The sequence below is a fragment of the Hyalella azteca genome, unplaced genomic scaffold, assembly GCF_000764305.2.
Source record: "Hyalella azteca isolate HAZT.00-mixed unplaced genomic scaffold, Hazt_2.0.2 contig8602, whole genome shotgun sequence".
NCBI classification, from domain to species: domain Eukaryota; kingdom Metazoa; phylum Arthropoda; class Malacostraca; order Amphipoda; family Hyalellidae; genus Hyalella; species Hyalella azteca.
This window is the reverse complement of record NW_025938691.1, coordinates 250,330-275,586: the sequence shown is the minus strand read 5'-3', so window position 1 is coordinate 275,586 and position 25,257 is coordinate 250,330. Positions and strand designations below refer to the sequence as shown.

General features: G+C 37.8%; 1 protein-coding gene across 1 annotated transcript in view; it reads right to left on the bottom strand.

Annotated features, from left to right (window-relative positions):
• Positions 1–1,769: 1,769 nt before the first annotated feature.
• Positions 1,770–25,257, bottom strand: part of LOC108673930 — a 64,638-nt gene continuing 41,150 nt past the window's right edge. The window contains exons 6-16 of the mRNA XM_047881690.1: positions 22,077–22,302; positions 11,766–11,900; positions 10,212–10,420; positions 9,426–9,626; positions 8,878–9,288; positions 7,833–7,909; positions 5,902–5,911; positions 4,767–4,877; positions 3,771–3,916; positions 2,887–3,000; positions 1,770–2,272 (exon numbers count right to left, since the gene is read on the bottom strand). Coding sequence (XP_047737646.1) covers positions 2,000–2,272; positions 2,887–3,000; positions 3,771–3,916; positions 4,767–4,877; positions 5,902–5,911; positions 7,833–7,909; positions 8,878–9,288; positions 9,426–9,626; positions 10,212–10,420; positions 11,766–11,900; positions 22,077–22,302 — 1,913 coding nt within the window. The 3' untranslated portion in view covers positions 1,770–1,999. The remainder of the gene's footprint in view (positions 2,273–2,886; positions 3,001–3,770; positions 3,917–4,766; positions 4,878–5,901; positions 5,912–7,832; positions 7,910–8,877; positions 9,289–9,425; positions 9,627–10,211; positions 10,421–11,765; positions 11,901–22,076; positions 22,303–25,257) is intronic.

Here is a 25,257-nt window from a genome sequence, read left to right as displayed (position 1 = left end):
TCATTGTTACTGCGTTTACTTTCAGCATTAAAATCAAACCAAATAAATTGAATCATTTATACCTGTGCTTTTCTACACAGGAATTTGAAAATCCTCCAGGAATAACAATTCTAGGTGTGCAAAATGTAATTCATCGTTAAAACTCATTCTAAATCGATATGTTTCTCTCAGCTAAACTGATATCCATTTTTAACATTTCCGATGCATCGTTAGCTTTTCCTTACGCTTAAAGATAACCTTACCACATGCCAACTCTGCCTGACAAGTCAAAGAAATAGATTACGATTAACATCATTAGATGAAAGTATCACACTCATGAGACAGCATAGGACAATAATTACTAGATTATTAATATTATATCTACATGCTGGCCGATTATGCAGAGATAAATTACCGCTACGTATAATATTAAACTTTTATGAAAGCCGTCTCAGAAACGCAAAGAGTTTCTACTGACTCGACCTAAAACTTAATGCTGACATCTTCCTACTGAAAATTTTACCGAGTTTCCCTGAAATTCCCGATTAATATTCAAATTTTTGTATGGTAAAAATCGCAAAACTTTTCGATTAATCAGACTTGTAAAATTTATTTTATTATATGTAATAATTAAGTTAGATAATATACGGTAAGCGCGAACTTTACCTCGCATCTCAAGAGAAGCGATCCAAGCACGGATAAAATACAATGGCACAGAAAAGTAAAGTGATCACATATAAAAATAAATATAGTAAATCATGGTATCCTTCACTCGTATTAAGAGATATAAACATTTTTAGGATAGAAGAGGCTAATGTATGTACAGACAATACTTATACGTAGTACGATTTTAAGTCTACACAATATTTTCTTAAAGTAATACTAAACTTAAAATAAGCATACATTGGTTTTATTTTTATCACTTTCTCCGAATGTCACGTCCGATTCCAACAAGATTTTTTAATTTCATAATGGCAATATTTACAGTCAATTTGCCTGCACTCTAGTACAATAAGCAAAATAAATTGCCACTTAAACCCTTACGTTTTATCAGCAGCACATAAATGAAAAAAATCAATATCTATTCATTTTCTATAAGAACAATACAAAGGTACAATGTAAATGCCTGTATGGTTTCCCAAGTACAATCTGTATTTTGGTATTTCCCTGCTAACTCATAAAATTCATTGATGAAGTATAAAATTCCCATTATTTTCAAAGCGGAAAAGAAATATTAAATTTTCCCCCGAAAAAGACCCTTTTAGATTTTCAGCACCAGGATACTTAAAAGTATTACTAGAATTTTATGCTAGACATTTTCTTGGTAAGTTTTTTGCCTGCGCTTGAGAGCCAAGGAGCCATATTTAAACAATTGGTTGGGGTACACAAGTTTCTTATACACGCTTCGCAGTCACGTAGAGAGCCCACAGCTCTCATGCACCATATCATCGTCTTTTAACACTCGACTAATGACGTTGCAACAGCGTCGATTGCGATCAGATTTGTTGAAATAAGCATTAATCAACGTTGATTCAACGTCAGATGCCTCGTGGCTCTTGCCTATCATTACTTGTGCGCGATTGGAAAAAAATCTATTCAGAACCGCAACTCATTCCAAAAAACACTGATCATACAAGTCTTCAAAATTTTATGTTACTAGGAATTGGTACAATAAAAGTTCCAAGGGATGCAGTTTTATCAAACGATTGTGTACTAAATATTCAAACTTAAATACCAACTTTATTAGGAAAAATTTAACAGAAAAAAACAATGAACAAAGGAAAATAGAGGCCAAGAGAATTTTTTCCAATCAGTAAAGAGATGCTATCACGCAAAAAAGCCATGTTAGATTTCATTTTGAATTCAAAATTAAATCAGTTAAGTGCAATTCATAGCAGATTTTATGAAACAGCAAATGCGAATGCATCCGATTTCCAAACGAAAAAGACTGCGTGACGAGCTAATATAGCCTGCGATTTAGATAAGACCAGCCGTAAATGCCGCGCGTCACATCAAGTCTTCACATGAAGAAGCCGGCGTCAGCGTGCGACACAGCCCATGACCAGTAAAGACTGGCAGAGACTGGCACGGTTGCGATGGCGGTGATAATGGCACCTGTCATGGCCGCCATGCGGACAGTGAAGGACAGACCCGAGGCATGCGCCTCTGATATATTAACGTGGACTTCGGCCAGGATGAACATCGACAAGTAGGCTTCTGGGTGCAGGTTGTCGTTGCGTGGCTGCTCGTTGATCCACTTAGCGAGCTCCTCTAGCGGCCGCGTGCATTCGTCCTGAACACAAATGTATTTTTTATAATATACAAAATATTTTTGTATATTTTAATATATATTTAATAATATTTTGTATAATTTTGTATAATGTAATAAAATTTTGTATTTTATATAATTTGTATATAATTTTGCATAATGAATATACAAATGCATTTTGTATAATATTATTCATTATAATTTACAACCTTTTCACTGGTGTCCCATGGACAAGTAGTCTTTGGGCAAAGGCAATACGATAATATTTGTTAATTGTGTGTTTATAAAATATTTACTAATGTCCGCCTTCACGGACATTAATTAGTTTGTAAGGAAAATTCTATCAAGACTCGGATCACTCGTCAAAAAATTAAATTGGATTTCTTGTACAAGTTTCAATTATAAAATGCACGTGTGTTGTTATCACCACAACTTTGACAATTGAAATATTTAATGAAAAAGCATTCGCTACGAAATATTGCTGGGAAAAAGATACTCAGCCTTGACACCAGTAAAACCGAAATTAATCGAGTTCAATACATTTAAATTTCTCCATGCAAGGTCTGTCCCTAGATTTAGTATTAATGTTCATTGATCTTCACTGAATCACATTAAAAAACTACTAATAAATGCGTTACCAGTTCTCGTCGGTGCTTCTGGTAGGAGTCGGAATATTCTTCCTGATCATCGTCCTCCAGTTCTGGCATCAGGATCAGGTTCTGGTCGATCTGTTTCTTCAGGGTCAGTTTGCACTGCAGGAAAAAAAACATGTAAATTGCAAAAAAATATAACTCAGTACTCACTGCAGTGAGTGACAGAGAGCGCATTTTCTCGTCGACAAAAAACTTGAGGTCACGGACAGACGGACGGACAGACGGACAGACAGACAGACGGACATGGCGAGCACATTAGGGCATTTTTTCCATAAATGAGAAAATGCACTAAAAAGAGATAAATAACAAATTGCATGCATGTAAGTGAACTTTAACGAAGTGATTCGGTGCATTATTGTCTTGAATTACTAATAAAGAACAAATAACTACACGCGCTAAGCAAGGTTATACGATTATTTAGCGTTACTTGGACTAAAATACATAATTTATGTAGGTAAGCAAGAGAAATTTGTTTTATGAAGTGACGTACTTCTTATTTAATGTTTCATACAAAATTTATACAATTCCACAAGCGTTCATGACAATGGATAAGTTGTGCACTTTAAACTAATATCAAAGATTTAAATTTATTTTCTTTCCAAACCATACGTTTATACGGTCATCTGTACACAATCCACACATCCATGAAATCCTCCGTTGAAATTTCCATCTTTACAAATCTGTATATTACTACATTTAAATTATCTTCTTCACATATCCAGAAAAATCCTACATTCACATTATTAAAATGATAGTGGAAGTCTGAAAGACTTTATCTCAATCATACGTAGCTATCAAGTTCATCCATGCACTATCTTCGTTTTTGAAAATAACATAAGAAATATTCCCGTGCAATGGTTTGCATTTACCTTAAAGCCATACTTCCTTTTGAGGAGTTTCTCGATCTCGTGTATCGCCTCTAGCTCATTCAATAAAGTGTATGGTTTCAGGATGTCCATTTCGTCTCGACTGTACCCCAAGAAGAGGTACACTCCCAGGCCGGGCTTGAACTGGTCTGAAGAGTCAACGAGAATATGAGTTTCTGTTAAATTTTACACTCACCAAGATCACGTGTAGAGCAAAATGATTTGGTAAATATCATCTAAATACTATAATTTTAGATCGTCGGGTCTCGGTCACAGCAAGGGGAAAAACTTTCAGATAAAACACATCATTTTTGCTGCCACGGTTGAATAATCAAATTTCCTGGCACGTTCGAATTGATGCATTTTTTTAGAATAAAGTTTCATCCCGTACAACAAGAACCTGGAACAGAACTTCTATCAGTGAGTTTACATAATTAGAAGAAAATTTCTAGCTATGACAGAAAATCCTGCAACGGTATCATAAGTTTAAATGATGTATCAAGGTTAAATATATTTTATAAATCAATTCATGCTGTCATTAATCGAATTGCGTACAATGATAGTAAATGTTTTCATTTTGTATACGAACTCGAAGCGTCGCAGAGACGCTGGGTTCGCACGTGTATTAAATAGCGAAGAAGGTCAAACAATTCGATGGTCTAGCATGCCCGCTCTCTCTCTCTCTCTCTCTCTCTCTCTCTCTCTCTCAGATAAGTAAAAATAAACTCAAATACATTTTAAACTATGGAAACATAATTTCTGCTTAGCATTTACTGTGTCCAAAAACAAAAATCAGGGAATGGGCAAGTGCTGTAAGGGAGCGCTTCAGCGTACATTTCATACTAATATTTTAAAGCCAGAGCTAGTTAATAATACAGGTAAGGAAAGAATTGCTTTGAAGTATCTTTTAAGCGTTTAAGGGTTGAAAAGAATGAGGTTATGAGAGCAGGACCAAAAAATGTGCACATTCACTATAGGAAATAATAACGTGATTATTACCTGGGGCGGGTCGCTGGCAGATGAATTTTCCAGAATAGCAGACGCAATTGCCTCTGAATGCTTGAATGTAGGGAGCCTTGTGGTGGTACACCGCCGAGGTCGTGTTGCAGCCTGTTTAAAAAAATATTTTTTGGCCCACTTTTGCGCTCATACCGGAAAAAAAATCAAGAAAATGTCGGATATTTTGGACTACTTCACTGTACTACCGAATGGAATGAAAAATTGCAAAAATCGTCCCATTTGTTGAATTTTTGTACGACAATATAAGTAATCAAATACTTCATTAGAACGGCTTCTTTGATCTTCATGCTGAAATCGAATAAAAAATAAGAGATTACATCGCCTGGTTGCTTTTTTCACACACATTGCAAATAAAATGTTTAAATCATCCTATAACATTTTATTAATCCGGCCGTACTAAAAAATTTGAAACTTACGATCGTTTTTCCTACGATTGTTTTTCTTGCGATTGTTTTTTCAGGAATGCTCATGCATTCATGCTATATTCAATAGACGAGCCTTTAACGAACTTAAACCTGTTTCTCATAAATAAAGCAAAAAGAAGCTAGCCGATGGTTCGAAACCAGTAACTGTAGGAAAAATTTCCAGCCAATTATTTTCCCTTCTGTTATTATTTTCATCATCGGCTTGCACTTAACCTGGGGTCCGGAAAGATAAAATTAATTCATTAAACCCATTATTTCACTAAATTCAACAATTTATTGCATTCATTAATTCTTTGAATTATTACATTAATTCATCCAGCTGCTCCGACCGAGAAAAGACCGAAATCTAAAAATATACTGAGATTCAAAATGATATTATACAAGGAGCTTCAAAATTTAACATAGGATTTTACAGAAATAGAGTTTCTGTATAATTCCACCATAAAAACTCAATTCCTCAAAACTCCTGAATATTCCGACTTCCAAAATTGGTTTCTGCACGATCTCAGTATGATTCTAGTAATTCTACAAATTTAAACAATTTAGCTTCACACTGTTTGCAAAACGGTCCCACTGGCGTTCTAGTGGCCGGTCGCTCCGTCAAATAAACTGTTTCGCCGTTTTTATCAGATGTTTTACGGATTTCTAGTGTTAATAAAAACGGTGACACGGTGTTTCTTGTCGCGTACCGACCGGCCACTGAAACGCCGGTAATACCGTTAACGTTAATTTTTCTAACAGTGCAGCATAATCCCAAGATACAAAAAATTTCGGAGTCTCAATCATTACTAAATTGACGATTGTAGTTCTCGTAGCTCCCTCAATTCTCGACACACGACTGACAGGAGTATTTACAATTACCATGCATGTGTACAAGTGCGTCTAGGGCATGCGGGAGCATAGGTACAAAAGTGTACTAAATATTTTTTGACCCAAGTGCATTTTAGTAGAAAAATTCGATGAGTCATCGACTTGATTCAACGATCTGAGAAGATCGAAAACTATTGTGAACTTTTGATCATTAGACAATGAAAAGAAGATTTATAAACAAATCTGACAAAAATTTCGTACTTCGAAATTTTTGAAGTTTATTTAAGTTGTTCAATTCGTTGGAAAGTTTACGATATTTGATTCCGTGATTAGTAGAGTATAGGTTAACACTTTCGAAATGAGGAAGCAGAGTAAGATTAAGTGATGAGAAGCATAGGGCAGTATATACAGCAAAGAAGGATACAACAAAATATAAAATGTATAGATCTATATGGCCCCTTCTACAATTGAATTCTCTATGAGCCATTTCATGATTCGGCGGATTTATGAATTTTATTCAAGACACCTTCCAATTGTTTGACCTTCTTTGAACCTCCAAACCGAGTGTAGAAAACTATTAAAGAATGAAACAAGATTTTTAATATACACGAAATCAGTTACGTCACGAATCGAACTTTGGCTAAGAAATAAAAAAAAAACAGGTGCATCATTTAGCATAAACACGATAATAAAATTCTGAGTATTTGATATACTTTTTTGTGACGATTCAGATCTTATGGGAATGTCGTATTTGCTGTGTTTTGTTTTTTTACATGCCAAGTAGGTTTTATGACAGAGATTGCAGCTATTAATATTGCAATGACAAGATGTATGAAAACTTGCTCGTTTCACTAATAATAACAACAATAATAATAACGATGTATTAAAAATTACTCGTTTCACTAATAATTAACTCGAGTTATATATTTTCATGATAATGGTTACTGAAGATAGTGTGGTTTAATGCTTGCTATTAATAATGCAGAATATTTTTAAATTAACATCCACGGTCGCTCTAGCAATTTTGTAAGGGATACGTAACGACATACGTAACGACTCATTTCGATAGAGCTTATATAACCTCCTCCTGACATTAATAGATTACGCCAGTATAGCAAAATTAAAGGCTGTGGTCTCACTATCATTACAGGGCACGCGCAGGATTGGAATTAATATCAGATCAACCGTTTGATGCTCATTTTAGCAAATTCAAATATTATTAAAAGAGATAAATTGCGAGCAAAAAATAATTAGGCCATTAGACGTTTCATTTTACACTAGGGCCAAAAGACGTTTCATTTCAGAAAGGACTATTAGACGTTTAATATATGTAAGTCTTCTATTCCGCAGTAAACTTTTCAGTACATTTCTAGGTTTTCAAACCAACGGATCAATTCAAGTTCAGAGTGAAAATAAACATTCTCATTCAGAGAAACACCGCCTCCTCACTCTATGACACTTTTCGCCTCATCGCTACGCAGGGAACAGTAGAAATTACATGGGGGAAAAAATTACCGCACACAGTTACTGAACCTCATAGCAATGAAAGATTTTAAAAGGGAAAATAATATTCTAATTTGAATTCAGCTTCCAGTTTTTTTTCATATTGAAATAATATTAGCATTAGCAACGCTGGACGTGATAATTATACATGCATATGCTCACACAACTATTTATATGATCCTTGTCAGTCTGCTTATTTTGAACGATACCTATACAGTCCAGTGATTGAAAAAACCAAGTCATAATTATACTGATCTAATTATACTACAATACTCTAATTTTACACATAACACATCTATCTACTCACTCTTCGGGATGTGTTGACAGGAATTACGAAGGTCTTGCCAGGTTTACCCCCATCTTCTTCCATGTAGCAGCTTTCCACTGTAACATATACCGTTATTAAATGTTGCTCAGGGACTCCATTAAACACGTTAATGTCGACAGTGGGACTTTATTGTGAACTCCGTAAGCCTTCAATGGCATAACTTGGAACGGCGCAGCCCTCAAACGAGCTCTAGTGCTGAGGCGGGTGAAACTCGAGTCTCATTGACATATGCGCGAAAATAGGGCAGTACCATAATCTTTTTATCTCCTAACGAATAGCAACAGCAGCACGGGCATCAGCAGCACGGGCATCAGCAGTACGGGCATTAGCAGTACGGGCATCAGCAGTCAGCAGCAGCAGCAGCACCAGCAGCAGCGTTGGCTAGCGAGGCACCTTTAAGGGTTGCACGGTGCGGCCGCAATTTCTGTCGTCGCGGCAGCTAATTACTTGTGTAGCAGGTGCAGCTGATTTGTACCATGATGATGCATTTGTGTTACAGCTAACATAAACATAAGGTACGTACTGCTGTGCAGTACCATACAGATGCAGTACATGCTAAACTGGCATACGCGCTGCTATAAAAAAAAAACAAATGAAGAAAAAAATGAACAATGATATAAGAGTAGACTACAATAAGGCAAATTGGTCTAAATTTATTAAATTTAATCACGAAATAATAGTTTCCTCATGTACGTATAGAATGTTTATATTTTTTTTAGGCATAGGAACACATAACTCGCAACAATAGGATAAATCAACCATTCCATTAAAGACATAAGAAAATACATTGGTGGCGTACAGGTAGAAAGACGCAGAAATAGAATGGATACAATGAGGATTGGTGTCGTTAATCCACAGAAGAGAAGCAGTGGCTTTCATCCCAATCCATACATCACAATCTCATCATCATCCAGACCATAGTTATATCGTTATATGTTACATCGTTATATAATTATAACGTTATATAATTATAATTATATACCATAGTTACATCGTTATATAATTATAACGTTATATGACAAACCTTGGGCCAAATCTGACAGGTTGCCGCCAGGTCCCAGGAGGTCGTCGCCACCGTTGCCATTAAGTCGGTCGTAGATGGGCACATTGGGTGCGGTGTCGATTGCTCCAAGAGAAGGGTTCATGCGTCGTGGGTCTCCTGCAATGTCAGCCCCGGGCTTCAAAATACCATTCTGTCGACGGCCGTGTTCCCTGCGGGAAGGTCCATGGTTTCCCAAAGGCTTCCCATCGGCTGGAGGAACGATGAGGCCTCCTGTTCCTGTACGTCCAAAAATCTGACCGGGACCGACGTGCCTGTAGCCTCCGCTGCTACCGCCGACACCAACTACGGTCCCGCCTCCCGGGAGCCTTCCAGCCGGGGACATGTCTAATCCCGGAGCTCGGTTCCGATTCCCCACGACTCCAACTCCTCGGCCTAAAGGAATTCATTCAGGTTAAAGAATATTAAATCGCAAAGTTAGCTTCATGAACCACTACTGACTAATCTTAATGAGGTTAAAAATTCCATAGAGATTGAAAACGAGTTATAGATTAATTAACTGCTCGAGGAACCTCGATATGGGTCCATGCCCATTGGATCCGGGCCTCCAGGGTACATGTAGCCATTTTCAACGTAGCCGCTGTCCATCTCGGCGGCCATGGTGGAGGTGGACGTGGAGTAAGGAGTGGACGTGGTCTGTGGAGCACGCGTGAACACTTCGTCCAAGTCTTCTCCATTTCTGATCTCCTCCCTCAACTTCAGATGAGACTCGACTGTAGGTAGAGTAACGTTGTTGTTGAATAATTTATATCAGGCACTTCACTCAAACAAACAATTTTTCATCAAAATAAATTTCCGAACAGATCTTAATGGCACGATTCCATTTCTTCTCTCGGAAATGCAAACGGAATTGTAGTGCTACATCATGCCTTAATGATTTCTGATAATGATATCAGTGCAGTGTATATTAGAGTCCAGTGTTTCAGTTGATTTCTCTTCACCCGATTCTCTTATAGCCAAGCCAGAGTTGTCAAAGTGATGAATATAAAAATTAAAGAAACGTGGATGGCAAATCAAGTCTTATTTTAAAAATTGTATTAAAATACTTAGATTAAACGAAAAAATGGAGATTTTACAAAGTTTTTATAACTAGCTAGTCAAAAAATTAGTTCCATCATTTGTGACCAGCCTAAGAGCCTTTCGTCCTCTTGTCACCCAATGCGCAAAGTTAACGCGGCCGTCACTTACTGACACACGGGTTGGACCAAAGAAGTTTATGCCAAGTAACGCTGCCGTCACTTACTGACACACGGGTTGGACCAAAGAAGTTTATGCCAAGCAACGCTGCCGTCACTTACTGACACACGGGTTGGACCAAAGAAGTTTATGCCAAGAGTCGCAGTCTTGTTGCTGCTGCAGAAAGTCGGTGCCTTTACAGACACACGAAGCATGAAGTTCCGTGCCGAGGATTTTGATGACGGCGTGTTGGCAGTCGCGGAGAGATCCCGCACACTGGCCTGTGATAGCGTCCACTGCGCAGTCCCGTTCGTACGTCTCAAGTTTATGCCTGAAATAAACACAGATGCAGCGTCTCAAGTTTGTGCCTGGAATGAAACAAAGATGGAGCGTCTCTATTGTGTGCCTGGAATAAAACACAGATGGAGTGTCTCAAGTTTATGTCTGGAATAAACACAGATGGAGTGTCTCATGTGTGTGCCTGGAATAAAACACAGATGGAGTGTCTCGAGTTTGCGCCTGGAATGAAACAAAGATGGAGCGTCTCAAGTTTGTGCCTGGAATGAAACAAAGATGGAGCGTCTCTTGTGTGTGCCTGGAATAAAACACAGATGGAGTGTTTCAAGTTTATGTCTGAAATAAACACAGATGAAGCGTCTCGTGTTTGCATGGTTATTATTATATAGGCAAGTAAGGCCATCTTGAGCATTAAAACAAAAAAGAATTAATAAAATTTTGACTAATTACTAATACTGTGATGTTAGCTTGTCTTCGCGAAAACATGAAAATCTGATACCGATTTGTGAATTCAGCTTCAATCGTCTTTTTGTAATTATTTAATATTCTATGGCAATTCCACACCCAGTGCTGTATATACTATGATGCCGGTTGACAACCATATTTCTCATACGGGACCTCTTTTTCAAAGCAGAACAATAGACAAGCAAGAAGGTCAATGGGCCAATAAATTATCCACAAGGAGGATAACAAAGAAATCAAATTGCGCTCAATAGCCACCGATTTGTGGAGATACAAAGAGAAATCTACGATCTTATTGGCACAGTTAGTTTCTGTGAACTGAATAAGAACGAACACGATGGCAAAAAATTGAATTATTTGAAGTTCACATACTGCAAAGAAGTCACTAACTATATTTGATTAGAAAATCTATAGAATAATGGCAGACATTAGAGTACGTTTCATTTGATGTGAATTATCAATTTAAGTCGGATGGTTTTCTTGTTTATACATGCCTAACTTACGGTCGGAGGCAATATAAGATTTGTTTCCATCTCACTTAAATTTCGATCATGAGAGTTGTAAACTGATTTTTGTTGACATTGCATGATTTATGCGTTTCTGATCATGAATGATGACCGATTGTTGTAGTACACGCGTTAATTGTTCAAAAATTGTGAAATTCGATTGTATTAAAAGTTCAAGTTCCCAGGGTTACAATAGACGTTTATTAATTAATACGATACGTGAGTTTTTCGTGAGCCAAGAGAATGGAAGCTCATAGCGTGGTGTGCTGGAGGCGTCAGTGGAACACGACCGCTTGGCAAGCTTATGGATACATGACGAAGAAAATACCATTGTTATATACCATTTAATATTAAATGATTTGTAACTGTTATTAAAGTGAAATTCATCTATAATATTTGCAATAATTTTACCTGCAAGTGTCACTGGTGCGACACTGCTTGGCAATCTCATGGCACTGCTGAGGGTCGGTGCCAGTGTGACGCTCAGCGCAGCTCGGGTGCAGCTTACGCATCGCAGTCAAGCACTGGCCATCGTTGTCGCTCTTCCTGTTCAAGAAATAATTTTGTTGATGCGTTAATTTTGTGACTTGAATAATGTGAGAGGCGAGTTAGATAATTATATTTTTGAATCATATTCGTGTAAGGAATGAGTTGAAAATTGTTTTTGTGTAGAGCATTTGAGTTATTAATCGGTACATGACCAGAGAGATCATATTTTTTTGTGTGAAATTTAGAACACATCTGCAATTCAGAGTGTCTGTTTTCATTTTTATGAATATTTTATGTTCAAAGGATGTTATGACAAAGAAGTTTTTTGAGAAAATGTTGCACAGCCCGTGCAAACCCCAGCGAAGGACCCGCACTCTAAAAATCTTGAATGTTGAAAAAAAAAAATTATTCTGTTCTTCTTTCCAAAAAATTCGTCTTTTCCTTGCTCACGGTATACAAAGATTTCTTTTAAACATTTGTTCTACATTATAAATCGTCGCTGGCTCACTTCGAGCACAAGATTGACACCACCAAAGAGTAGAAAGAGTGTTGTCCTCTTTTGTTCCTCTCAGAGTTCCATTTCAAAAAATCCCCCAGCCCAGGCAGCGGTAATTTTGAGAAATTCCCAAGACTTCCGCCTTGCGAATATCCGCGGAACCGGAAGCCAAAGTGGGTCACGTATCGAGCAAACTAAACTCAAGTGATTTCCGCCAGAAATTTTGCCTCACAAAAACAATTTCGGCGAGTAACAGGAAATATACAGAGTACACGAAAGTAAGTTGATTCTGCTCAGTCATTTAATTTTTCAAGCTTCTATTATATCGTCTTGAGTCTTGATTGTTATTTCTCTCCAGTTGGGCAATAGAAATGTTTCAAACCGGCACGAAGGAACTGAAGGAACGTAACTATAGCAGGAGTCCAAATTATGGCGTTGTAAATAATAAAGTCAAATCCCGAAAAATAACTGCTAATGCCTATTGTTTTACCCGGATTTTTTCAGTTCATCATTGATCATCATCACTCATTGCTAGGGAGACAGATACGATTCCGAATGGAAACTATAATGTCGTGAAAATATTGGTGGAAAATTCCACCATAAACCTGTATAATATCCCCGAAGTCGATAAAATTTCCCAAACAATTATCACCAATCTGAACACCACAAGTATAATAGGTAATTTTTTATAATAGCGGAACTTTAGCAAAAAAAAATTATTTAGGCTAGAGAGGCAACCTTTCATGACCAGGAAGTGCTTCGCGACTACCGCATCAATTCACGTCCAGGAAAAATTGCTGGGGAAAGCTTCGACGGGAAGAATAATACGGTAACCTCGCTACGCAGACGACAAGCATGAGAGAAAAACTCCCATGAAGAGAAACCTTGGGTGTAGAACAATCGTTTGAAGGAGTCATTTTGATTATTTTTAGATTTAGATAATTTGCAAAAAAAATTAAAAATTACCAGAAAAAATTAAGACTAGATTGATCGAATTTGCCACCACGTATTTTCATAATATTTGCTTAAGATCGAATTCGAAGCTTTTGAAAATTCTTCAACCCGATAATATGATTACTAGATTTTTCATCGGAACAAGCCAATGAGGTTCTTGCGTCATATGATGGTCCTTTAATGTAGAGTTGTAGACGTTCGATACTTTTTCACTGCTAGATTCAAGAAGTTATGCGTCATCTACCGGACCTTCAGGGTAGATATCATATACTTTTTTCGTCGTAGGTTCAACAATTCTCACCTCATCCACTAATCTTCAAGGTGGACGTTCGATATTTTGATATTTTTCCGTGTTAAGGTTCAAGAAGTCTCGCGTCATCTAATCGGAGCGCTATCTCAATCAATCGTCAGCTATGGAAAGATCGGGTTCCAAAGGCCGGATCCCTTGTGAATCAAGTCACGAAAAGTTCAAGAATCGGCAACAGGCCATGGGCCTAGTTCTTCAACGCCGACACTTCTATTCTATTCTACTAGACCTCCACGGTAGGCATCCGTTACTCTGGCCATCGGGCAACGTGCCCTGCGTCGTCTCTCACTAGCTACGTGTCTTATCGTAAATCGATAAGGGGGCTCAGCAAAGGGGGGCCCAACCTTTGCAGACCACAACACCTGTTGCGCGCATCCCTGCCATACACTGACTAGGCTACGCCTCTCATTATCCATAAACCAAAGACTATTTATTCTATAGTGAAAGATTTTTATGTACATTTCTCTCAGTGATGCCAACAATTAATAACAAAAAAATCATGCGCACATTGCAAATAAATGAAAAATTGCTCTGCTGGGACACACTGGAGCAAGTACTCTTGAGATGGGTGAGGTTCCCTAATTTAGGACACAAGTAGCGATTTTGATTTTATTTGTTCACTAAAACGATCGATGCGTCTTGAGTTTGTTGAATCTACAACGTCGATAAATGATGAAGTAAGGACTTACGCAGGAAAATTTAAAATAAGAGTAATAAAGTTTAGTTTTAGGAAACAAACGCAGTTCCTGAGAAATCGCTAAAATAATAATATTTTGGAGCCGAAGTAAGAGACATTAACGGCAGAAAACAAGATAAGGAATACGCATAGCTGTACCATGTTGATAAATTCAAGCTCAAGAATTTCATTTCCAAATAGAATTTCAGTTTCCAATAACGTGTGAGACGCGCCCTGCCACTTTTTACCGGCACAGCTCTCGGTGGGAAGGATTTTGATTTGTAGGATAACTTCGGAACTTAGAAAGCCACCAAAGCCTTGGAATTTCGATGCTTAAATGGCATTGGAAAACCAATTCAAGTAGTAGTAGAACCAAACCACCTGTAGTTGGAAAACCAATTCAAGTGCTACGTCAAATCTATTCTGCGGCAGTTATGCAACCTATTCAACCGCAGTTAAAAATCTTTTAACTGCAGCTTAAAATCAATTAAACTAAAACGAACTAATCTTTTCAACAGCAGTTAGGAAACTGATTAACTGCAGCTAGCAAACTGATTAACTGCAGCTAGGAAACTTATTTACCTGCAGCTAGGAAACCTATTTAACTGCAGTTAGGAAACTTATAAACTGCAGCTAGGAAACTGATTAACTGCAGCTAGGAAATTTATAAACTGCAGCTAGGATACTTATTAACTGCAACTAGGAAACTCAATAACTGCAGCACTAAAACTTTTTAGCTGCAGCTGGGAAACTTATTAACTGCAGCAAGGATCCAAATTCTGCAGCGGCTATTAAACCAAGAAAATGAAATCTTACATTAAAGAAAATGAAATCTTACCCGACAGGTTATCTAAACTCAACATCAATTTGTTGAGTGTTGTTTGCTGTACGTGCGCCGACTGCGCGAGGTTGGATGACGGCAGCCAATGGTGACCGCTCATCACAAACTGTCGCGCCGAATATATGCAAGCAGTCCAATTTCACTCCTAACGCAATAATGTACAAAAGAGACGGTAAGTTCATACCCACAAATACGATTTCGCATTCCATTGTCACACACACACACACACACGCAAAAGAATAAAATACGCTTTGCACAGATTTGTTCGAAATTCGAACAAACTACATGAATATATAAATTAGAAACATATGCGAGCAAGCGATCAATGTTAGCAGGAATGATCCTGAAAGTTAATTAGAATTTAACTTAAAATTTAATCAATCTGATAAGTTCGTAGTTTTGGACGCATCAAGAGTTTATGTAGTTAATGCACCGGAGCAAAATTTCTAAAGAGTTAGACGAAGTCAGATGGGAGTAAACAATGACACAAAATGAGTTCCATAAAGTAAAAATCTCAGAGAAAGTTATAAAAGAGGTAGCTTCATATTGAATTGAGATTAAATATAAATTAATTGAAATTTTTTGAGTATTCAATCGCATGTCATCGCTCAGACGTCAATAAGAATCGTTCCTTTATTTCTAAACATGTTCACTTTAGTGATGAGGTCTAATAATTCTCATCGCTTTGCCTCAAGTTAGCGTCGTGTTGGGCTTGAAACGAAGTGCAAAGCAGCATTCCGAGGCCTCTTTTCTCTTCTCCGTGCAAGTGTTTGCTCAAGGCAAACTTTTCCTTCTTCAAAGAAAAGAAATAAGCACCAAAGCAACGCTTTTAAATAAGTTGCTTTCAAGAGCCTGCCCCGCAGTCCCACGCGTATGGGAAATAAATATTGAAACATTCTTCTACAACTGACGAATTCTGAAACAAGCCTTGCAGGGAGCGCCAACGCAACCGCATTTAATGAAATTTGCGGTTAACTTGTTGAAAATTATCAAGTCAATTCAGACCAAACATAATTAATATTTATTAATTTTAATCAAAAACTTAATAGTCCTGTAATAAAGTTACCCAAGTAATTCAAAGAATCAATTAAAATTCCATGCAATGAAAATCAAAAATTTTCACACCCACTGAAAGCCTCCACATGCCGAATAACGCAAGGCTTTGCAAAAAATCCTGAAAGCGCCAAGCTCCGTTTGTCTGCCACGAAAAACAGATTGCAGGTTTCCTAGCGCGTCGTTTAATTACGGCAGGGAATGCCCCGTAAAATCTTGCAAGAAAAAACAGGCGCCGTAAATCGAGGCAAGGAGATGGACGTCATTAGAAGGCCTCAGTGAAGGGATCAGAATTGCCTTCTGAAATGAGGACGCCTCAGGGCGGTGGACAAAGTTTTATTGAAGGAAAAGCGAGTTTCAATTGTTATGGTAATGTATATCAAGTATTTTGTATTTTCGTCTTGCGGGTTTTCAGTTAGGAACTGTGGAACTGAGAGCTGTTAATTTCCCAACCAATATATGCTTTACTGCTTGTGAACTTACATTTTCAAGGTGCGTTTCAATTCAACTTGATCAAGGTTTGTTCCTTGTGATTGTCATTTTTAGGAGGTTTGTTTGTTGAACTTATTAATTATCTGCGTTATATTCTCAAATTGAATTACGTTACTTAAGACAGTATACTTTATTCATGCTTCAACTTTTTAAATAATTCGCTCTTTTAGGATATGTATTCACTGTTGTACTCTTTTTAGGAGAATTTGGATACCGAATGAGGATTCGATAGTGCAGAGAAAAACTAAAACGACTTTTTTCCTTTTGTATAAGTTCAAGTAAGTTTACTTGGAGGACGCCAGCACCATGAAGAAAGAGGGAGCTTCAGTGAAATGAAGTCAAGTTTTAGTGAAGAAATTGGTCGAGCTGCTTCAAAGTAAAGCACAACATTCATTGCAAAAACTTAAGGAGAAGATCTAGCTCGGAAAATGGACGGGAAATAACTTCACGTGAGTAGGGTGCGCGCCATGTAAAGAAGGGGTCAAATTTACATATGGACGAGCTTTACTCAAGGGAATTGCGTAAAAACTATTTATAAATAGTTTCTGAATTATTTATTAATTATTATTATTATAAATTAATTAACAATTTTTAAAATTATTTATTCCTCAATCGAGCAATTGACACCAGAGAAACTACGTTGAAGTAGTTTTTGAAGAAAAGATTGAAGCTGAAGTCTGTCAGAAATTTTAGAGATCGTATCATAGATAATTGCTTTATAAATTGTATACGAAAATAAATCTTACAAATCGTCGAATTTCTTAATGGAGCGTTTTCATCCTGCCTCGTCTCAAAACAAAGCTTATGTGCTTTCTCACGAAAATCTCATTAAAAACACTTTAGCTCAGTTATGCAACCTATTCAACCGCAGTTAAAAATCTTTTAACTGCAGCTTAAAATCAATTAAACTAAAACGAACTAATCTTTTCAACAGCAGTTAAGAAACTGATTAACTGCAGCTAGCAAACTGATTTAACTGCAGCTAGGAAACTGATTAACTGCAGCTAGGAAACCTATTTAACTGCAGCTAGGAAATTTATAAACTGCAGCTAGGATACTTATTAACTGCAGCACTAAAACTTTTTAGCTGCAGCTGGGAAACTTATTAACTGCAGCAAGGAAACTCAATAACTGCAGCACTAAAACTTTTTAGCTGCAGCTGGGAAACTTATTAACTGCAGCAAGGATCCAAATTCTGCAGCGGCTATTAAACCAAGAAAATGAAATCTTACATTAAAGAAAATGAAATCTTACCCGACAGGTTATCTAAACTCAACACTAAACACACTATTCGAATTTGACGTAATGTCATCAGGCGACACAACAGGCGATGGAACAGGCGATACAACAGACACAACAGGTGACACAAAAGGCGACGCAACAGGCGATGCAACAGGCGATGCAACAGGCGATGCAACAGGCGATGCAACAGGCGATGCAACAGGCGATGCAACAGGCGATGCAACAGGCGATACAACAGGCGATACAACAGGCGACACAACAGGCGACACAACAGGCGACACAACAGACGACACAACAGANCACGCGTACGGGAAATAAATATTGAAACATTCTTCTACAACTGATGAATTCTGAAACAAACCTTGCAGGGAAAGCCGACGTAACCGCACTTGATGAAATTTGCGGTTAACTTGTAAAAAATTATGAAGTCAATTCAGACCAAACATAATTAATATTTATTAATTTTAATCAAAAACTTAATAGTCCTGTAATAAAGTTACCCAAGTAATTCAAAGAATCAATTAAAATTCCATGCAATGAAAATCCAAAATTTTGACACCCACTGAAAGCCTCCGCATGCCGATCAATTGAAATTCCATGCAATGAAAATCCAAAATTTTGACACCCACTGAAAGCCTCCACATGCCGAATAACGCAAGGCTTTGCAAAAAATCCTGAAAGCGCCAAGCTCCGTTTGTCTGCCACGAAAAACAGATTGCAGGTTTCCTAGCGCGTCGTTTAATTACGGCAGGGAATGCCCCGTAAAATCTTGCAAGAAAAAACAGGCGCCGTAAATCGAGGCAAGGAGATGGACGTCATTAGAAGGCCTCAGTGAAGGGATCAGAATTGCCTTCTGAAATGAGGACGCCTCAGGGCGGTGGACAAAGTTTTATTGAAGGAAAAGCGAGTTTCAATTGTTATGGTAATGTATATCAAGTATTTTGTATTTTCGTCTTGCGGGTTTTCAGTTAGGAACTGTGGAACTGAGAGCTGTTAATTTCCCAACCAATATATGCTTTACTGCTTGTGAACTTACATTTTCAAGGTGCGTTTCAATTCAACTTGATCAAGGTTTGTTCCTTGTGATTGTCATTTTTAGGAGGTTTGTTTGTTGAACTTATTAATTATCTGCGTTATATTCTCAAATTGAATTACGTTACTTAAGACAGTATACTTTATTCATGCTTCAACTTTTTAAATAATTCGCTCTTTTAGGATATGTATTCACTGTTGTACTCTTTTTAGGAGAATTTGGATACCGAATGAGGATTCGATAGTGCAGAGAAAAACTAAAACGACTTTTTTCCTTTTGTATAAGTTCAAGTAAGTTTACTTGGAGGACGCCAGCACCATGAAGAAAGAGGGAGCTTCAGTGAAATGAAGTCAAGTTTTAGTGAAGAAATTGGTCGAGCTGCTTCAAAGTAAAGCACAACATTCATTGCAAAAACTTAAGGAGAAGATCTAGCTCGGAAAATGGACGGGAAATAACTTCACGTGAGTAGGGTGCGCGCCATGTAAAGAAGGGGTCAAATTTAGATATGAACGAGCTTTACTCAAGGGAATTGCGTAAAACCTATTTCTAAATAATTTTTGAAATATTTATTAATTATTATTATTATTAATTAAATAATAATTTCTTAATTATTTATCCATCAATCGAGCAATAACACCAAGCAAGAAAAGATTGAAGTTGAAGTCTGTCAGAAATTTTGAAGATCGCATCCTAGATAAATGCTATATAAATCGGTACAAGAGAAATAAATCTTACATATCGTCGAATTTCTTAATGGAGCGTTTTCATCCTGCCTCGTCTCAAAACAAAGCTTATGTGCTTTCTCACGAAAATCTCATTAAAAACACTTTAGCTGTACAGTGGGTATACTATACAGTAGGTGTTAGTTTGCATCTTATTGACTTTGGAAAAAATAGGTTGAACTAAATACTTCAATTACAGATAGCAGAGGTCTTCACCAGTCATCAGCTGCATCAGGTTACCAACACACCAATTCAGCACGAGTCTTCAGGTGCACCAGCCATCAGCTGCACCATTTCAGCACCAGTCATAAGGTGCACCATGCAGCCATCAGCTGCACCAGCCATCAGCTGCACCAGCCATCAGGTGCACCAGCCATCAGCTGCACCATTTCAGCACCAGTATTATTCAGGTGCATCAGCCATCAGTTGAACCATTTCAGCACCAGTATTATTCAGCTGCACCAGCCATCAGCTGCACCAGCCATCAGCTGCACCAGTCGTCAGGCAGGCAAACAATCAACAAGGACAACGCCGGCCAATATCAGTCAATAACAAAGAGACTGCAGCGGCGAGCTCGAGTTGAGGATTGCAAGTCAATTAATTCTGGCAAATCTCGTGCCTCGAATGATGGCGGCTGCGTCAATCCGACCGAATACAGGACCAAATATCTCAGGCTTTTGCAATAACTTCATCAGATTTAATATCTTGGAGACTTGATAAACTTCTTTGCATGTATTGAAGTCAAGGAGGTAATGTCAAGGCTACATAATAATGCTTTTTAGCAACATACTAGATTAACAAACTTTTAACAATAAAAACTAACTAGTTTATTGTCAAACAATAAACTATATTTTAATATAATTATGATGATCGATCACCCGACATCGAACGAACCAATATTTTATTTTATTGCGCATGAATGTAGGATTGTAGTTTGCTCTTTCCGTCATTTCAATTACATTTCGTCTTTTCCTTTACAGTACGATTCCAGTTAGTCCTTTCCTTAACAGTTTGATTCCATGCAGTTTGTCCTTTACTTACCAGTTCGAGTTTATTTTGTCCAGTCTTTTACCATTCGAATTCAATTTTTCCTTTCTTTTACAGTTCGGTTCCAGTTCGTTCTTTACAATTAATTCGAGTTCAGTTCGCCCCTACCCTTTACAGTTTGTCCTCTCAATGATCTTTCATCTCTGGTTTACTCAACGCGCAAAAAAAAACAGCTAATCCCAAGAAAAAAAACAGTAGCGCCAGATATGGCACACATTTTCTTGACGGTGATCAAGCTTCACCTTAAACTATTTTCGGAATCTTTTAGAATTTTTCACAGAAATGATATCATACAAAGCTCATAGTTAATTGAATGAATAGATTTCGGTTCCTTTACATTATATAAGGCTCGGTGTCGCCGGTTGCGACTATTGCATGTTTTGCCTAGCATTGCTATGCAGAAGAATTCACAACTTTACCACAAATTTGTCGCGTGAAACGGGATTTTAAGAAGAAGTGGAATTAAAAGCTATGCCAAAATAGATCGAGACTCGTTAGGGAAATTTTTTATAGGAAAAAATGGTTATTAACTTCACTCGTCAGTGAGAATACGTAGCTAAATTGAATTCTTGTCTGTACGAAAAATACTGACATTGTAATTTCATTAAACGAAACTTGCGTCAGTCTGGACCAAATTTTATAAATAAATCACACTGTAAATAAAGGTAAAAGACAAAATTCGGACCCAGATCTGCACACCCCACGTGCTACTCAGCAAAAATGACTAAATATATGGCAGGCTATTCGGCAAAATCACAAAAGATTCTAAAAATACGTCTTTCAACACAGAACGCACCAAGCAACGATTATAAAAATAAATCCTTTGTATCTAATTTGGAGGACATAAACACTCGGAATTGAACGGATCATTTTTGTGCGAGCCAAAACAACACCAGAAGCTCGGAAAATAGAGAATCGCCCGTCATTTCAGCTCCACGGAAGGTCAAATTTCGCCAAGAATACGTGTTCTTTAATCCGAATGCTTATAAATTATAGCCGGAAAGCGCGTAATGCATGATTGCTGGGTTTTTTATTTGCATTTTCAAATTTTTCATCTATAACTGGCATGTTCACAGGCAAGTTATAGCTGATGGTGTTATAATTAAATAATTAAATAATAAGATTAAAATTTCATAATATTTCACTCGAAATCACTCAAGGATAAATGAACTAAAATAACAATTTTAGTAACTTGCAGACACGTAAAAACGCAAGTTTGACTGTTCTATTTTCTACGACATGGCTGTCGTAGTAACTGACACTATAATTACTATAGAAACTATAATTACTATAGAAACTTTAATTACTGTAGAAACTATAATTACTATAGAAACTATAATTACTATAGAAACATTATCATCATTACAGACCTGCAGACACAGAAGGCCACCTCGAGACGTCTCTGGATGTGCACGCTCTGATAGAAGTTCTGCAGAGCGCCCCTGCATCGGTCAGGCTCGCAGTGTGAGTGTTCACACCACATCATCACCTTAGACAGCAGAGGTGCGCATTCTGCATCACGCTGACACGCGTTCAGTGAGTGATGACACAGCTCTTGCTTCGTCTCCACTGACGCAGTCGTCACCTTGTCGCGACCTGAGCGTGAAAAATGTACATTTTTTCATTTCCATATTTTGAAAATTCCAGGCAATGAAATAATTTTTGTAACATATTCTTGAATGCAGAAGTAAAGGTTTGAAAATTTACGTTTTTGTTTCCGTATCTTGGAAATTTCAGGCAGTGAATTAATTTTTGAAATGTATTTTTGAATGCAGAAATAGAAGGTTATGACAAATTAATTAATTCCGGGCGCTGAATGTTAAGATTATTGGCAAATTAACTTGTTTCAAGGTCAGTAAAACATTTTTTATAGAAGAAATTCTCAAAAAAGTTAATGAAGAAGTCAGTTTGCAGGACTAGCAAGCAATTGGGTTGGCGGTAAAATTAGAGGCCAATCTGCAATACAATCAATCGAAACCAATCGAAAAATGAATAACACGTGTCAATTACTGGCTACAATCTAAAGCTTTAATTTGATTAAGTACTGGCTACAATCTACAAGAACCATTGTTAAGTAAATCACTTTTTGCTTCACTGCATGTTGTGGTACGATCATTTGCAAGCGACTTAAAAATAAACATTTTAAATTTAAAACTGCCAGAAAATTGTCTTCACGAGCATTTTCCAGTCATTTAGACAGCTTATAATAATATTACCAATGATAGCAAAAGAAATGTTACTCCTACGTGAGAGCATCTAATATTTTTCCATGGCATGAAAAAGTATTCTCAAAGTACACAAAACGCTTTATCCAGGGCATGAAAAAGTATCCTCTAAGTACACACAACGCTTTATCTAAGAGCAATAGAGCGATTACAACTAATGTTCACGCGAGCCAAGAATACCTCATACAAGTCGAAAGGAAGCCATAATAATTTTCAAATAAGTCATAAATTAGCCATAATAAAGTTCACACAAGTCACGAAGAATCCATAATAAAGTTCATACCAGTCAAGAGAGCCATAATAATGCTTACACAAGTCAAGAGAGCCTTAATATTGTTCATACATGTCAAGAATAACCCATAATAACGTTCATACAAGTCAAAAACTAGCCATAATAATGTTCATGCTATAACCATTACATTAGTAACGATGTTTGCAGCCAATTTAAGGCCAGGGCAGTGGCCCAGTAGGCGCGGTTGTCCACTAAGCCGTTGCTTGCGATGGCCTTTGTGGCCTTTAAAAGGCGCTGAGTGACAATCGAACTTGCCGCATCCTTGGTAGTGTGATTGATTTATCATAACCTAAATGCTATTGCTCATAATGTTGCTGACATGGGTTATGATTCTCCACGAAGACTTAGGGGAATGCAATTGATGTGTGGTAACCCTGTACAAGTATTTACATCTTCCAAGTCAACAATGTTTTGTCCAATTTCCGATTCAGATAATTTGAGTCATAGTAACCCATGCGTTACGGTCAAGCACCAATTGAAAGAGACAGTATAGGATGGTCTATTGTGATGCGGATCCATTATGGTTCAAGGACGTAATAAGAAATAAATAAGCAGGTAAGAAGGTGTAGCAGGTAAGAAGATGTAGCAGGTAAGAAGGTGTAGCAGGTAAGAAGGTGTAGCAGGTAAGAAGGTGTAGCAGGTAAGAAGGTGTAGCAGGTAAGAAGGTGTAGCAGGTGTAGCAGATGCATCAGGTGTAGCAGGTGTAGCAGGTGTAGCAGATGCATCAGGTGTAGCAGGTGTAGCAGATGCATCAGGTGTAGCAGATGCATCAGGTGTAGCAGGTGTAGCAGGTGTAGCAGGNAATGTTCGGTCAGCTGACAATGTTCGGTCAGCTGACAATGTTCGGTCAGCTGCCAATGTTCGGTCAGCTGACAATGTTCGGTCAGCTGCCAATGTTCCCTAAGCTGTCTGTTCGCGTCGCTATTATTTTATTTGCGCACTCAGCTTAACATCTCCCTAAGCAAACAATTCTCCCTTAGATACCGCGGCTCTTATAGATCGTTCCCGCGGCTCCCTAACTTCCCGTAGCTCCCTCAGTTCCCATAGCTCCCCCAGTTCCCACTGCCCCCTCCCACACCCATCCAGCTACTATTTCTTCAGGGAGATAGGATCTACAGACTGAAATATACTACAGACGAGCATTCACCTCATGGAGCTGCTTTATTGAGCGATCATAATTACAAACAAATAAATCCAAGCATAAAAATCGAGTAGAGATGAATGCTATACATTGCGATTAGAAGGGAATCTTCTACGCAATGGCAAGATTATGCAACTGAGAGAAAATAACACCTTCATTACTCAACAATCAAGCCGATCAAAAACTGCTGATATACGAACTTAAATTCAATCAGAATTATGTGGCAGTTCTAGGTAAGAGGAGCTCACGACATGCGGTTTCATTTATGTACTAAGCAGAAAGCGTTGGCAATAACATTCTATTAAATTAGATTTTATAGCGTGATTAAATTATTATAAAATGAAAACTGTTCGTATAATTAAATTAATCAACGTCTACAGGCAATACTTCAATACTTCTAGTATATGTGGGAGCTTCCTTCTCGGATCTATCTTCATACGTACGTGTTCCAAGATTAATCCAAGAACGAGTTTCAGTTGAAAGTTGAGGTTCTTCCGGTCCCTCACTGAAAATTTCGGACGTGCGCCCGTATGTTTCCCGGAGATTGAAAGCGATAGCGTAAGGTTCCGAAGACCGGTATAAAGGACTATGAGCTTCCTTCTCGGATCTATCTTCATACGTACGTGTTCCAAGATTAATCCAAGAACGAGTTTCAGATGAAAGTTGAGGTTCTGCCGGTCCCTCACTGAAAATTTCGGACGTGCGCCCGTATGTTTCCCGGAGATTGAAAGCGATAGCGTAAGGTTCCGAAGACCGGTATAAAGGACTAAGTATTACGACTTCCGGGGCGGGAAAAGAATCGACTGCGATCGATGGCGAAACAAAAAAATCGATCGCGGGTATTTGGGAACCTGTCGGATTTATTGGGGAATTGGTTGGAAAACTTTGGATTG